The following is a 14250-nucleotide window of genomic DNA, read 5'->3' on the forward strand; positions in this document are numbered from 1 at the left end:
CACTGACCTTCTCTGCAAAACGTTCAAACATTAGTTCAGATGTCGCCATTTAGATGATTGATTCTGATTATCATGTAAGTCTTCCTAAGTCTATGACTCAGAATCTGACTGGGTTATAGACTTCTTGACATAACCCCAAAGTACACCTCCTACTTATCTGTATACCCTATAGGATCCAGCAGGACACTTTATAACAGATGTCAGTAATGGTTTAGCTGACGGATAGATTGACATATCAGTTCGATATTTTTCCCCAAAAATAACTTAAATTTTTTTTCTTTGAGAAACACACACACACACTGTTGAGGGCTGGGCCAGGGCTAAAGCTAGGAGCTGGGAACTCAGTCTAGGTCTCCCACCATGTGGGTGACTGGGACACGTTTATCTGAGCCATCACTGCTGCTTCCCAGTCTGTACTGACAGGAAGCCAGAGTCAGGGGACTGGGCCCAGGAATTGAACCTAGGCCCTGATGTGGGACATGGGCGTACTAAACACCAGGCTAAATGCACGCTCCCTGAAAGTTAATTTTAAAAGATAATAAATTATAGCTGGCTATCATTAACCTCTTCTAGTATACCTTCTTGCCCTTAAATGCTATGAAAAAAAATATACTGTGTCTTTACATTTCTTCAAATACATACACCAAAATAACCTATATTAAAAAATCATCCTTGTTATTCACCATCGAAAGTAATGCATTTCTGTAGTTTGTTTTTTTCAAACAACTTGAAATGCAACTTGAGTCAAATAACTCTATACACCTCATTGCCAAGCCATTCCCTGCCAACCTCATCCCAGCACTCCCTAGAGAAAATCCTTTCAGTTCATTTACCTGCTTAGTTTTCACAGCCCTGTCGCCAAACAAGTTTATAAAGCTATTTCCTAGTTTTCATATTCATGCATTGGCCACCGACTTGCCACAGGGAATGTCTCTCACTCTCCTAGTCTCCCACTGCACACCTGTGCCACTGCACACCTGTGCCGCCTGTCTCTCATCTTCCCCATGCAGTCTGCTGCCCAATGTGGGTTGGATCAGTATTCTGGTTTCACGTTAGTTAGCCAAGTAAATATTATGCAAGCCATGCCACATACTATCACCCTTCCCTTCTTGCACATTTTGCTTTTCCCAGAGTAATAGTCTTGCTTCTTCATTTGCTTAGTTTACTATGCACTTATCAATAATTCATTCTCCAAATTCTCCCTCGAATACCTGAATCGTCTTTAAACACACTGAACCCTGAAGCACTCTAGATTCTTTTTCAACATTCTTTTCTTTTTTCTTTTTTTTTTTTTTGACAGGCAGAGTGGACAGTGAGAGAGAGAGACAGAGAGAAAGGTCTTCCTTTGCCGTTGGTTCACCCTCCAATGGCCGCCACGGCTGGCGCGCTGCGGCCGGCGCACCGCGCTGATCCGATGGCAGGAGCCAGGAGCCAGGTGCTTTTCCTGGTCTCCCATGGGGTGCAGGGCCCAAGCACCTGGGCCATCCTCCACTGCACTCCCGGGCCACAGCAGAGGGCTGGCCTGGAAGAGGGGCAACCGGGACAGAATCCGGCGCCCCAACCGGGACTAGAACCTGATGTGCCGGCGCCGCTAGGCGGAGGATTAGCCTAGTGAGCCGCGGCGCCGGCCAACATCCTTTTCTTGAAGCCAAGGCTCCAGTCTGGAGAGGCTGGCCAGGTCTGTCACAGTGAGAGCTTGCATGAGCATTCCTACGCCTGTGTTTCCCACAGGGAGTCTATTCCCCCTCCCTGGGTAGGCTGATGCTCACTTTCACACCTGACTGGTAAGCAGGTCAGACACCATTTCTTGAGGAGTCACCATGGGGTTTCCGAGACTGCTCCTGAGAATGCGAGGTCATTCACTCCTCACCTTCTGTGGGGGACATTCCCAGTCTTCTAGCTCTGTATCCTCAGTCTTTCTAACTCATTATGCTAGGGATTCGGTGGGCCCTTTCAGCCTGGAAATGCGTTTCCCCCTCTGGAAAAAAAATTCCATCTTAATCTGGGGCAGAGGAGAGCTAATATCCAGCTCTGTGGAATCTGGGATTCCCAAAAGGGCTATCAAATAAGACTCCTGTTTTAATCTCACCTGCAAGCAACTTCTGGAGCTACCAGAAACCACTAATCCCTGAGCGACTTGGGGGCAATTACCTATTTATTTATTTGAGAGACAGATAAAGAGTTCCTATCCACCGGTTCACTCTCTAAATGCCCACAATGGCTGGGGGGCAGAAGGCAAGCCAGGGACTCAATCCAGGTCTCCAATATGGGTGGAAGGAACCCGACTATTTGAGCCATCATCACTCACTGCCTCTCAGGGTACGATCAGCAGGAAGCTGGAACTGGGAGCTCCATCTGGGATTCAAACGCAGGCGCTCGGACGTGGGATGCAGGTGACCTACCTAGCATCTTGACCACCAGGCCAAACCCACTCCTAAAATACGCTTCTCATCTGCCTGGCTCCACCTCCAGCAGTCCCACCTTCAGACAAGGCAGCTGATCCGACTACTCCGAGAGTCTCCAATAGGTCGTCCTACTCTGCCCTGCCCAAATCCTTTCCTCACCCAACAGCCAAAATGATCCTCTGAAAATGTAAGCCAGGCATGTCCCTGGCTCATGGACTCTGAAGCTGACCACAGTTCTCCATCACAATTTACAAGCTGCTGCCTGACAAGGCCTTGCTGAGCCTATATCCAGCTTTAGAGCACTTCTCTTTCCCACTGGATCAGCCACACCCGAGTTCCTTCCCTGTTCAGAGGACAAGGGTTGCTCCCTCTGTGTGGAACGCTCTCCTCTCTGCCCTGCACAGCAGCTTCTCGCCCGTCAGCCCTCAGACCCTCAGAGAGTCCCTCCCCTTACACTTCATCGTGTCCTTCAAAATTCTCCCTATTCAGCCTGCCAATATCGTGTTTGCTAATATTATCACAATTTGTAATTATTTAGTTTTTCTCCCCTATTCAGCTCTGAGTTCCACCGGGAGAAGGAATGTGTGAATCCTGTGCCTAAGAGGAGTTTGGTACATATTAGTTGAATAAATGATTAAGTGTCACTACTTCCAATCGATAGCTCAGCCCTGTCTATAAATCCACTTCTTTCACAACTAAAATTTAATCTTATAAAATGCAAGTTTTCAGAACCTTGGAACAGATTCAAAATACCTCAGAAACTTGATTATAAATGGGAAGCTAAAATTTCATTTTAAGCATGATGTTGTGAGCAAACTAAATCATAGAACATTCCAGACAATGGCAGGAAAAGAAAGAAATTCATATTCACCAATCCCTTTGTGCGGATCAGGGGGACAGGAGACAAACTTCAGCACTTCTGCTCGCTTTTCTCTCAGACCCCACCGATACAGGATTTCCCCATAGCATTTCTTAAAGTCATCAAACTGCTGGGTATTGGCGGGGTCAAGAAGTCTGCAGGAAAAGCAAAAGATTTACTTTCAGTTCCTTTAAGAAAAATAAGCTGGATGCCAAATAGACTTTTTTAATTTTAAAGATTAATTAATGTATTTATTTGATAGAGAGAGAGAGAAAGAGAGAGAGAGAGGAATCTATCTGCTCCTTCACTCCACAAATGGCCACAACAGTCAGGACTGGGTCAGGCTATAGTCAGGAGCCTGGGAACTCCAGCTGGATCTCCCACAGGGATGCTAAGAACTCAAGCACTGGAACCACCATCCACTACTTCCCAAGCACATCAGAAGGGGGCTAGAATGGAAGTGGAGCAGATAGGATTCGAACTCACACTCCGATACGGATGCAGGCATCCCAAGCAGCAGCTTAACCCAGTGTGCCACAATGCCCACCCCAACAGACCTCTGTGAAAGTAAGAGTCTCAGTCTGGGAGGATCTAGGGTTCTGGACAGGTGCTCCTGTTGACGAAGGAGGTTACCTTTTGTTTTTATCATGCTGGTCGCGTTCTCGCTCCCGAGGGTCACTGCAGGTCAGGCTCCCAAAGCGGAGCTCTTCAGGAGAAGACTCTCCCCAGGGTGAAGATATGTGCTCTGCCTCCCTGCCCGCTGAAGAAAACCAAGCCAGGGGAATACGGCAATCAGAGGCCAAGGACAGGGTGCAGACCCTCACAACCTGGTGTGTGTGCGAATGACTTCCTAGGGAAAACAGGCTGAGCTGGGGATTCTGAGAAACAGAACAAAACACAATTTTCTCCTGAGCGCCTTGCCTTTTTGTCCAGGTATTCATTATTAACAGAACCTGGTAATTAAGTATACTCATGGATAATTAAGCCAACTATGGTCTAGTGATATAACAGGATGTTATACAGTTATAATTTATAAAGATTTTTAAAATGCTTGTGATAAAATTAAAGCTGGAACATAAAAATTACATATATAGAAAGGCCAAACCCACACACAGGTAAGAGGAAATGTTCTGGAATGTTAACAGTTAATATTCCTAAGTGTGGGATCAAGGATTACTGTTTTCTTCCCCAATACCATTTGTGTACCTATCTTCATGGGGAATATACTACTTTTATAATCAAGAAAATTAGGATCATTTTGGAAAAGAAAATTTTAAAACCCAGGAAACACAAATACACCTACTCATGAAACAAACTATGGCCAGCTGGAGCCAGGCCCAGTCTTACTGCTCTGCACTGATGGTCCTGGGAAGAGACAGGTGACAGGAAGTGGCGGCAATCATGGACAAGGCGCGTGGAGGAGGAAGGACAACGGTTGGGTTGGGGAAGTCCCACTGTCAGCTTGTCCAGGTTATGAGATGAAAAGCAACCCAGCAAGACACAGGGATCTACTAGACGTGGCCTGTCCACCACGCAGGCCGGGCTTATCCCAGCCCGTAAAATTGAGAGAGACATGAGAATCAGGGAAAGGTGTGGAGAACAGGCACCCACTGAGGGTCACGCGTGAAGCACACGCACACAGCTTGTAGAGGCTGAACAGCAGTGAGGGCTGTGTCATCTGCATACCAGCCTATGTTCCAGGCCCCGCCCCCCCAGCGTCATCTGCATACCAGCCTATGTTCCAGGCCCCGCCCCCCCAGCGTCATCTGCATACCAGCCTATGTTCCAGCCCCCGCCCCCCCAGCGTCATCTGCATACCAACCTATGTTCCAGCCCCCCGTGCTGAGCCCCGGGTCCGACATACTGGAGCAGGAGCCAGAGGACGTAAAGCTGGGCTGCAGAGGGGAGAGGGACAAAAAGGACTGGCATCAGAACTCCGCGCACAGGGAGTTTACGCGAGGACAAACACCAGACAAACAAGGACACCGCACACTTACATAGCGACTGTGGGACACCACTAGAGTGGAGGACCGGTTGGGAAACGGCCCGAAGGGATGTGGTATTCCCTGCGGCCGAGACTGGGCTTCAAACACGCTGCAGAGCATGGCCAAGGTCTGCACGTCCCGGAGCCGGCAGTAATGAGCCAACCTGAAGGAAAGGGCGAGGGGAGACAAAACACATCAAGAGGGGCTGGGGAACGACGTCACCAGCAGGGCAGGCGACTGCCTTAGGGGCAGGCTGGCAGGATGGTTAATTCTGCTCTAAAATCTGTCAGTATCTGGGGCTTTCTATAGACCTCATGGTCTGAACTACTTGGAGTTTGGTTAAATTTATTTTGGAATAAAAATAGCAAAGTATTAGAAATGACTTAAGGGGCCAGTGCTGTGGCATAGTGGGTAAAGCCACTGCCTGCAGTGCTGGCATCCCATGTGGGCACTGGTTCAAACTTTGGCTGCTCCACTTCCAATCCAGCTCTCTGCTATGGCCTGGGGAAGCAGTAGAAGATGGCCCAAGTCCTTGGACCCCTACACCTGCGTGGGAGACCCGGAAGAAGCTCCTGGCTCCTGGCTTCAGATCAGCGCAGCTTCAGCTGCTGTGGCCAACTGGGGAGTGAACCAGCGGATAAAAGACTCTCTCTCTCTCTCTTTCTGCCTCTCCTCTCTCTGTGTAACTCTGAGTTTCAAATAAATAAATAAATCTTTAAAAAAAAAGGAAGAAAGAAAGAAATGACCTTGATAACCTGAAATCTGAAAGCTTCAGGTTGGTATCCAGGCATAATTCAAACTCGAATGTAGATTCTCCAAGAACTGAGTAGATTACAAATGGGTGAGGCTAAACTTGCTCTCTCAGTCTCCCTGTCTCCAAGAAAGAGGCACGCTGCTTTTTGGTAGTTTCCTTTACGTGTCACTCAGGGAACCTAAAGTTATACGAAGGGGCTTAGAGAACACTGTCACACCACGGCATGGTCAGCACACTCTGGAGGTGAGAATTACGAAGATGAGCTATTAAATACGCACAACAAGGAATATTTTTACCTTATAGGGACTCGTGTTTGCTCTGTCCTGTGAGGACCACCAAGCTAGAACATGCAAGCGGGGGATCAGACGGCCTCTGCAGTTGTGATGGAGTGCCACTGACACTGTCCTGTCACTCTATCTAATATTTTAGGAGTCTTCACTCTTCCTGAATTATAGCCTTACATGAAGGAGGGGAAAGAGCATGAGCCACGAGGCAACAGCAGCAGGAACAGAGGTCCCAGGCCTGCCCTCAACAAGTAGGCAGAGTGGCCCTCATCCTGAAGGAAGCAGAGTTTCTGGGCCCTGGCTCTGGGCCTCAGTGTTACGGAGATCAAGGAATTTTATTTTACTTGGTGGTAAATTATTTTATGTATTGTAATTCCAGTTTGCCACATTTTCAACACAATAAATTCAGCATAAAGCCAATGTTTTCATGAGTTGCCTGATGATGGGTTTTGGAAAACATGAATGCCAATGAACATGTCTCTAATCTGTTCTCAGGAGCCAAAAAGAAACTTAACCACTTCAAGGCTCAAACTCCTGTGTTCACATTAAATGATTCAAGGAATATGTGTGAAACGCTAAAGGACATCCGAGCCTCAGGTGTCTCAAATCCTTTTACAAGCATAAAAGCCTCAGGTGTCTCAGATCCTTTTATTAAAAATGACAAATACTGTAAAGTTCCTTCTGCTGTAAGAAGTTGGTTCTGGGGTCGGTGCTGTGGTGCAGCAGGTTAACGCCCTGGCCTGATGAGCTGGCATCCCATGTGTGCGCCAGTTCGAGACCCGGCTGCTCCACTGCTGATCCAGCTCTCTGCTATGGCCTAGGAAAGCAGTAGAGGATGGCCCAAGTCCTTGGGCCCCTGCATCCACGTGGGAGACCCAGAAGAAGCTTCTGGCTCCTGGCTTCAGATCAGCGCAGCTCCAAGCGACTGCGGCCAATTGGGGAGTGAATCATCAGATGGAAGACCTCTCTCTCTCTCTCTCTCTCTCTCTCTCTCCCCTTCTCCTCTCTCTGTGTAACTCTGCTTTTCAAATAAATAAATAAATATTTAAAAAAAAGAAAAAGAAGTTGGTTCTGCACAAAAATGATTTCAGTACCAAAACAAAAGAGCCTACTTCTTCCTCTCTTTCCTTAGACCTCTGCACCTGTCTCTCAGGCAATAACACAGGGTTTACCGACCTAAAATGGACATCATTTGCACTCTGGAAACCTACAGGGACTCCAGCAGCTGTCGTCCAAATGGATGTCGAGCCCAAGGTGTTTCCAAATCTGGGTCAGACTTGGGACCAAGGCAAAGGTCTGTAGCTACAGTAGCCAGCGACCAAACCTGGAAAGAACAAAGAGAAACACTCAAATCGATGATGGCAGGAAGAAAAACCCGTCAAGGCCGCCCGCTGAAGCTCCACATGCAGCCTCTGGCCTTACTGCTCGGAAGGTGGCAGAGCCGGGAGTCTGCGGAAATTTGGAAGGTCAGGTCCTACGCAGACTACAGAATCAGGATTTGCATTTCACAAGTCCTGAGGAGACTTGAGTGCACTGCAAAGCCTGAGAAACTCCAGTCTTAAACCTTTCATTACGTGAACGCCAGAGAAATGGCACAATGCTCATTTCAACAGGCCATCCATCTAGCTGCTAACTCGTATGACTTTCTCCTGATGTTTTATTATAAAACTAGGTTGGCAAGGAGGAAGGGCTGAAGCCAGGAGCCAGGAGTTTCATCTGGATCTCCCATGCAGGTAGTAGGAGCCCAAGGACTTGGGCCGTTTTCTGTTCTTCCCAGGCCATTAGCAGGGAGCTGGACAGGAAGTGGAGCAGCCAGGATATGACTGGGTGCCCATATAGGATGCTGGTGTCACAGGCCACAGCTTTACCAGCTATGCCACAATGCCAGCCCCTCCTTTAACGTCTTTCTTTATTCACTCACAACTTTGTTGCCTTCATTACCAAAGTTTGTTTACTCTCTGAAGCTTAAAAAAAAAAGTCAAGATAAAACATATTTGGCTTTATTTTGCGGATACCAAATCTGAGGAATACTGTGAAGGCTCATGGCATCTGGAGCCATAAGCAGCAGAAAGAAACTGATGTCCAGTAAGAGTCTATCAAAGGGCCTGGCAATGTGGCATACCAGGTAAAGCCGCCGCTTGCAGTGCCAGCATCCCATAAGGTGCTGGTTTGAGCCCCAGTAGCTCCACTTCTAATCCAGTTCTCTGCTATGGCCCAGGAAAGCAGTGGAAGATGGGCCAACTCCTTGGGCCCCTGCACCCGCATGGGAGACCCAGAGGAGACTCCTGGCTCCTGGCTTCGGATGGGTGAAGTTCCAGCCATTACAGCCAATTGGGGAGTGAACCAGCAAATGGAAGACCTCTCTCTCTCTCTCTCTCTCTCTCTCTCTCTCCCTCCCTCCCTCCCCTTCTCTCTGACTCTTTCAAATAAATAAATAAATCTTTAAAAAAAAAAAAAAAGAGAGAGAGAGTCTATCAACTCTGGGGCCAGCACTGTGGCGCAGGTTAATCCTCTGCCTGCAGTGCTGGCATCCCATATGGGCACCGGTTCTAGTCCCGGCTGCTCCACTTCTGATTCAGCTCTCTGCTGTGGCCTGAGAAAGCAGAAGATGGCCCAAGCCCTTGGGCCTCTGCACCCACTGGGAGAACTGGAAGAAGCTCCTGGTTCCTGGCTTCAGATCGGCCCAGCTGCGGCCATGTGGCCATTTGGGGACACCTTTCTCTCTGTCTCTCCCTCTCACTGTCTGTAACTTTACCTCTCAAATAAATAAATAAAAATCTTAAAAAAAAAAAACAACCCAAAGTCTATCAACTCCATGGCATACACTAAATATAACACACTGTAAACAAAGCTTCATCCTCTCTACTCTAAAGATTGAACACTGTTATAGAAACTCTTAGGAGCAGTACATCACTGTATGTCCACTAACTGGAAACCAATACAACACACTCCACACTCCATGAGAAGCTTGGGAGGAAGAAGATAGGAACTCTGAACCAGGAGCTTTTAACCCAAGAAGAAAAAGCAAATAAAAGCACTGAAACACAGGGAAACACCATGTCTGCATCAACATCCTTGGGAAATGCAGACAAGCACTGTTTACAAGGAGAAACTTGAAGCTTACATTCACCTCTACCATCAGTGAGCTGCCTGAATGGCTGCTAAAAGAGGCCAGTGATTCCCTGGGACGGGACAGGAGATCCAGTACACCGGCTAACACGTTAGCACATTATGCCCTCACTTCAAGGAAACACTTTATCTTCAACACGGGCAGAAAGGAGAAAAAAAAAATGGTCAAACATTTCCACTGATGTCATTTCTTGTGCAAGGAACCAGTGTGCGGCAACTGATAACTGCCGAGACAGCAGCTGTAGCACGCTGGGCATTCACTCTCTGCCAGATACGGCTAGCGACGTCACCACCTAAGCGGTTAAGTCCTCACAATGACTTCAGAAGTACTGTTCCACTTCACAGCTGGAAAACTGAGTTTCAGAAAGATTCGCTGCTTTGCCTAGAATCACACAACAAAAAGTGCCAGGGCTCAGGGTTAGGCCGGGTCTGCCTGAACACAGAGTGCTCCCAGCTCACCTGGACTGCTCTATCCTTCCAGATCAGCCAGACCAGAAACACACTGAAAACTTTTTAAAACCTTAGCAACTAACTTTTGCTCAGAGCTTTATTCTTTCAGAACATGGACCTGGGGCCTGCCTTGGTACTGCATTCACCAATCTTCACACTAACTCTTTGAGGTAATTAGCTTGGGCTTCCCATTGCATGAACATACACAGAGACTGAGGGAGTCTGAAATACTCTACCCAGGACTACTTGGCTAGAAAGCTGGGCTGGACCCAGGCCTCCTGCTCAAAGTTCTGTGCTGTCTCTACTACCTCCTTTCACCTTAGTATTCCCAGAACCTAGGGGGCTGGGTCCTTCAGGAACACATCAGGGGTGGAGGTGGGGTGGTGGTGGTGGTGCTGTGGCGAATGAGTAAAGCCGCCGCCTGTAGTGCCAGCATCCTATATGGGTGCCGGTTCGTGTCCTGGCTGCTCCACTTCTGATACAGCTCTCTGCTATGGCCTAGGAAAGCAGTGGAGGATGGCCCAGGTTCTTGGGCCCCTGCACCTGCATGGGATACCTGGAGGAAGCTCCTGGTTCCTGGCTTCAGACTGGCGCAGCTCGGGCCATTGCAGCCAATTGGGGAGTGAACCAGTGGATGGAAGACCTCTCTCTCTCTCTCTAACTTTGACTTTCAAATACATAAATAAATAAATCTTGCAAGGAAGAAATGGATCAGGGCCAGTGTTATGGTGTAGAGGGTAAAGCCACTGCCCACAATGCCAGCATCCCATATGGGTACCAGTTCAATTCCAGCTGCTCCACTTCTGATTCAGCTCCTTGCTACGGCCTGGGAAAGTCCTTGGGCTGCTGCAACTGTGTGGGATATGCAGAAGAAGCTCCTGGCTCCTGGCTTCAGATCAGCCCAGCTCCGGCCATTGTGGCCACTTGGGGAGTGAACCAATGGATGGAAGACTTTCTGCCTCTGCCTCTCTGCAATTCTGCCTTTCAAATAAATAAATAAATCTTTAAAAAAAAAAAAAAAAGAGGCAGTGCCGCGGCTCACTAGGCTAATCCTTCGCCTGCAGCGCCGGCACCCCGTGTTCTAGTCCCGGTTGGGGCGCCGGATTCTGTCCTGGTCGCTTCTCTTCCAGTCCAGCTCTCTGCTGTGGCCGGGAGTGCAGTGGAGGATGGCCCAAGTGCTTGGGCCCTGCACCCGCATGGGAGACCAGGATAAGCACCTGGCTCCTGGCTTAGGGATCAGTGCGGTGCGCCGGCCGCAGCGGCCATTGGAGGGTGAACCAACGGCAAAGGAAGACCTTTCTCCCTGTCTCTCTCTCTCACTATCCACTCTGCTCGTAAAAAAAAAAAAAAAAAAAAAAAAAAAAAAGTCAATTGGAAGTCACTTGGAGCCCAGGGGAAGAAGGGATTGAGTAGTGACAGCTAAGGGGCACAGAGGCTCCTTTTGGGGCAAAGAAAATATCCTAAGACTGTGGTTATGACTGCACAACTCTGAGCATACTAAAAACCATCGAATGGTACTTTTTTTTTTTTTTTTTTTTGGACAGGCAGAGTGGACAGTGAGAGAGAGACAGAGAGAAAGGTCTTCCTTTGCCGTTGGTTCACCCTCCAATGGCTGCCGCGGCCGGCGCACTGTGGCCGGCGCACCGCGCTGATCCGATGGCAGGAGCCAGGTACTTATCCTGGTCTCCCATGCGGGTGCAGGGCCCAAGCACTTGGGCCATCCTCCACTGCACTCCCGGCCACAGCAGAGAGCTGGACTGGAAGAGAAGCGACCAGGACAGAATCCGGCGCCCCAACCGGGACTAGAACACGGGGTGCCGGCGCCGCAAGGCGGAGGATTAGCCTAGTGAGCCTCGGCGCCGGCCGAATGGTACATTTTAAATAGCTAAGTTGCATGGCATTTGGGCTATATCTCAATAAAGCTATTTTAAAAACAACATAAAAGCAGCTTGTTTTAATATATTGATGTTTCCTATAAAAATGAAGGAAGCTTAAACTTTTGTAAGATGAAATCATATTTTAAAACTCAACATCTCTACCTAAAGGAATACTTTGGTAAATCTTTTATGAAATGAAGCACTTTTTAAAGTAAAAAAAAAAGTTGGGGGGGGGGGAGTGCAAATGGCAAAGAGCGGAAACCCAAATTTAGGTGTACAACAATCACCATGGAGCTGGGACAGAAAAAGTCAAAACAGCCAACAGACCAAGCCCTCAGGCAGTGCCTTAGCACCTTCCCAACCAAGCACAGCAGGAACGTCCAGGGGATTCGGAGTACTGCTCTAGCTACAGGGATTGCAAAACAGCAAGGATGCCAACTACAAAGCGAAGACAACCTGCTCTTAAAGAAAAGCCAGGTCAAAAGATACGTGTAATACCTGAACAAGATCCTTTCTTCCAACAAGCAAGGCCGACGTGGCATTCTTCTGACACGTTTCCTGAATGTCATTCACATTCAATCTGAAAATGTTTCAAAAGAATAAAAGTGTTCTCACTTGCTAAATCAATTATTCCTGTTTTAACAGAGAGACTATAAAATGTCTCTTTGGCTCTCACTCAAAATGTGTTTTTTTCCTTCCCTCTAAGGGCTGATTTTGTGGTGAGGTGGGCTAAGCTGTTGCTTGTGACAATGGCATCTCATATGGGAGAGACAGGTTCAAGTTTCAGCTGCTCCACTTCCAATCCAGCTTTCTTCTAATGCACCTGGGAAGGCAGCAGAAGATGGCCCAAGTACTTAGGCTCCTGCCACCCATGTGGGAACTTGGATGGAATTTCTGGCTCCTGGTTTTCATCTGGCCCAGCCCTGGCTACTGTGGCTATTTGGGGAGTGAACCAAAAGATGGAAGATCTCTCTCCACTCCTCCCCACTCTGCCCGCTCTGTTGCTCTGCCTTTCAAGAAATAAATACATAAATCTCTCTCTCTCTAAGTTTTATTCTGTGTTGGCCTTAAGCTCCCTTTCTACCTGACCTGGAGGAAAAGTTTAACCAGAGCTGATGCTAATACAGCTGTTGGTTCTGGCATAGGAAAGGTGAAAATGCTTACAGATGTTTTTTGTTTTTTTTAAAATTTATTTTATTTTATTTGAAAGGCACAGTTACAGAGGGAGAGAGAGATCTTCCATCTGCTAGTTTACTCCTCAAATGGCCATAATGGTCAGGACTGGGCCAGGCTGAAACCAGGAGCCAGAACTCCATCTGGGTCTCTCAAGTGGGTGCAGTGGCCCAAGTATTTGGACCACCTTCCGCTGCTTTCCCATTGGCAGGGGTCTGGATTGGAAGTGGAGCAGCTGAGACTCAAACTGGCACTCATATATGACTCTGGCATTACAAGTAGCAGCTTAACCTCTGTACCACAATGCTGGCCCCAATTTTTTTTTTTTTAATTATTTATTTATTTATTTGAAAAGCAGAGTGAGAGACAGAGGTGGAGAGACAGAGATTTTTCACAGGCTAGTTTACTCCTAAAATGTCCACAATAACCTGGGCTGGGCCAGCTGAAGCCAGGAGCCAGGAGCCAGGAACGATCCAGGTCTCCAATGTGGGTATCAAGGACTTAGGTACCTGGGCCACCATCTGCTGCCTTTCAGGTGCATTAGCAGAAAACTGGACTGGAAGCAGAGGTGGGACTTGATCCAAGGGTACCCTGGTAAGGTATGTAGGTATCCCAAGTGACAGATTAACACATTGAGCCCTAACTCCAGCCCCTGATCACAACTTTGAAGTCAGAAGAGCAGATCATACTCAAATACCTATCTGCCAAGCAGGTTTTCTGTGGTATTCTCAAGACTTGAGAGCTGAATAAAAGTAGACTTGGTGAGTGTTTAGCTTAGTGGTTAAGACACCCACATCTCACATCAGAGCACGTGGAGCTGACATCTGGCTCCAGTTGCTGACTCCAGTTTCCTGCTAATGCAGACCCCGGCAGGCGGCAGAGATGGCTCAGGCAATTGAATTCCTGCCGCCCAAGTGGGAGACCTGGGCTGCATTCCCAGCTTGGCCTAGTACTGGCCAATGAGGGCGTCTGGGAAAGGAACAAGTGGATGGAAGAGTTTTCCTCTTCTCTCTCCTCTACCCCACCTCAAATAAATACATATTTTTTAAAAAACTGCAAATGGGTTTAAATGCATATAACCCTGTGATTTCTTTTTTTTTTATTTTAAAGTTATAGAAAGAAGGAAAGATAGAGAAAGAGAAATATTTCATCTCTAGTTCAGTCCCCAAATGGCCTAAATGACAGAGGCTGACCCAGGAGCTTCTTTCATCTCCCATGTGGATGGTAGGGGCCGAGGGACCTGGGCCATCCTCTGCTGCCTTCCCAGTCACACCAGCAGGGAGCTGGTTCAGAAGTGGAGCAGCCAGGACTCAAACTAGCACCCACATGGGATG

At 48.0% G+C, this 14250-nt stretch overlaps 1 protein-coding gene across 10 annotated transcripts in view; it reads right to left on the bottom strand.

Moving 5' to 3' along the window:
- WDR59 (WD repeat domain 59) overlaps nt 1–14250 on the bottom strand; it is a 101774-nt gene that overhangs the window by 8923 nt on the left and 78601 nt on the right. For 5 of the 10 annotated variants that reach the window (XM_051847282.3, XM_008257615.5, XM_051847280.3 and 2 more), the window contains 6 exons: nt 12242–12323; nt 7499–7611; nt 5262–5412; nt 5087–5159; nt 3898–4024; nt 3277–3419 (listed from right to left, as the gene is read on the bottom strand). In XM_051847282.3, coding sequence (XP_051703242.1) covers nt 3277–3419; nt 3898–4024; nt 5087–5159; nt 5262–5412; nt 7499–7611; nt 12242–12323 — 689 coding nt within the window. Of the gene's footprint in view, nt 1–3276; nt 3420–3897; nt 4143–5086; nt 5160–5261; nt 5413–7463; nt 7612–12241; nt 12324–14250 lie in introns of those variants that run through there. The other 5 variants (XR_016225421.1, XR_016225420.1, XR_011384093.2 and 2 more) reach the window with 4 other exon arrangements.

Source organism: Oryctolagus cuniculus, chromosome 18, assembly GCF_051225735.1.
Source record: "Oryctolagus cuniculus isolate XC-2025 breed Fujian yellow rabbit chromosome 18, ASM5122573v1, whole genome shotgun sequence".
NCBI classification, from domain to species: domain Eukaryota; kingdom Metazoa; phylum Chordata; class Mammalia; order Lagomorpha; family Leporidae; genus Oryctolagus; species Oryctolagus cuniculus.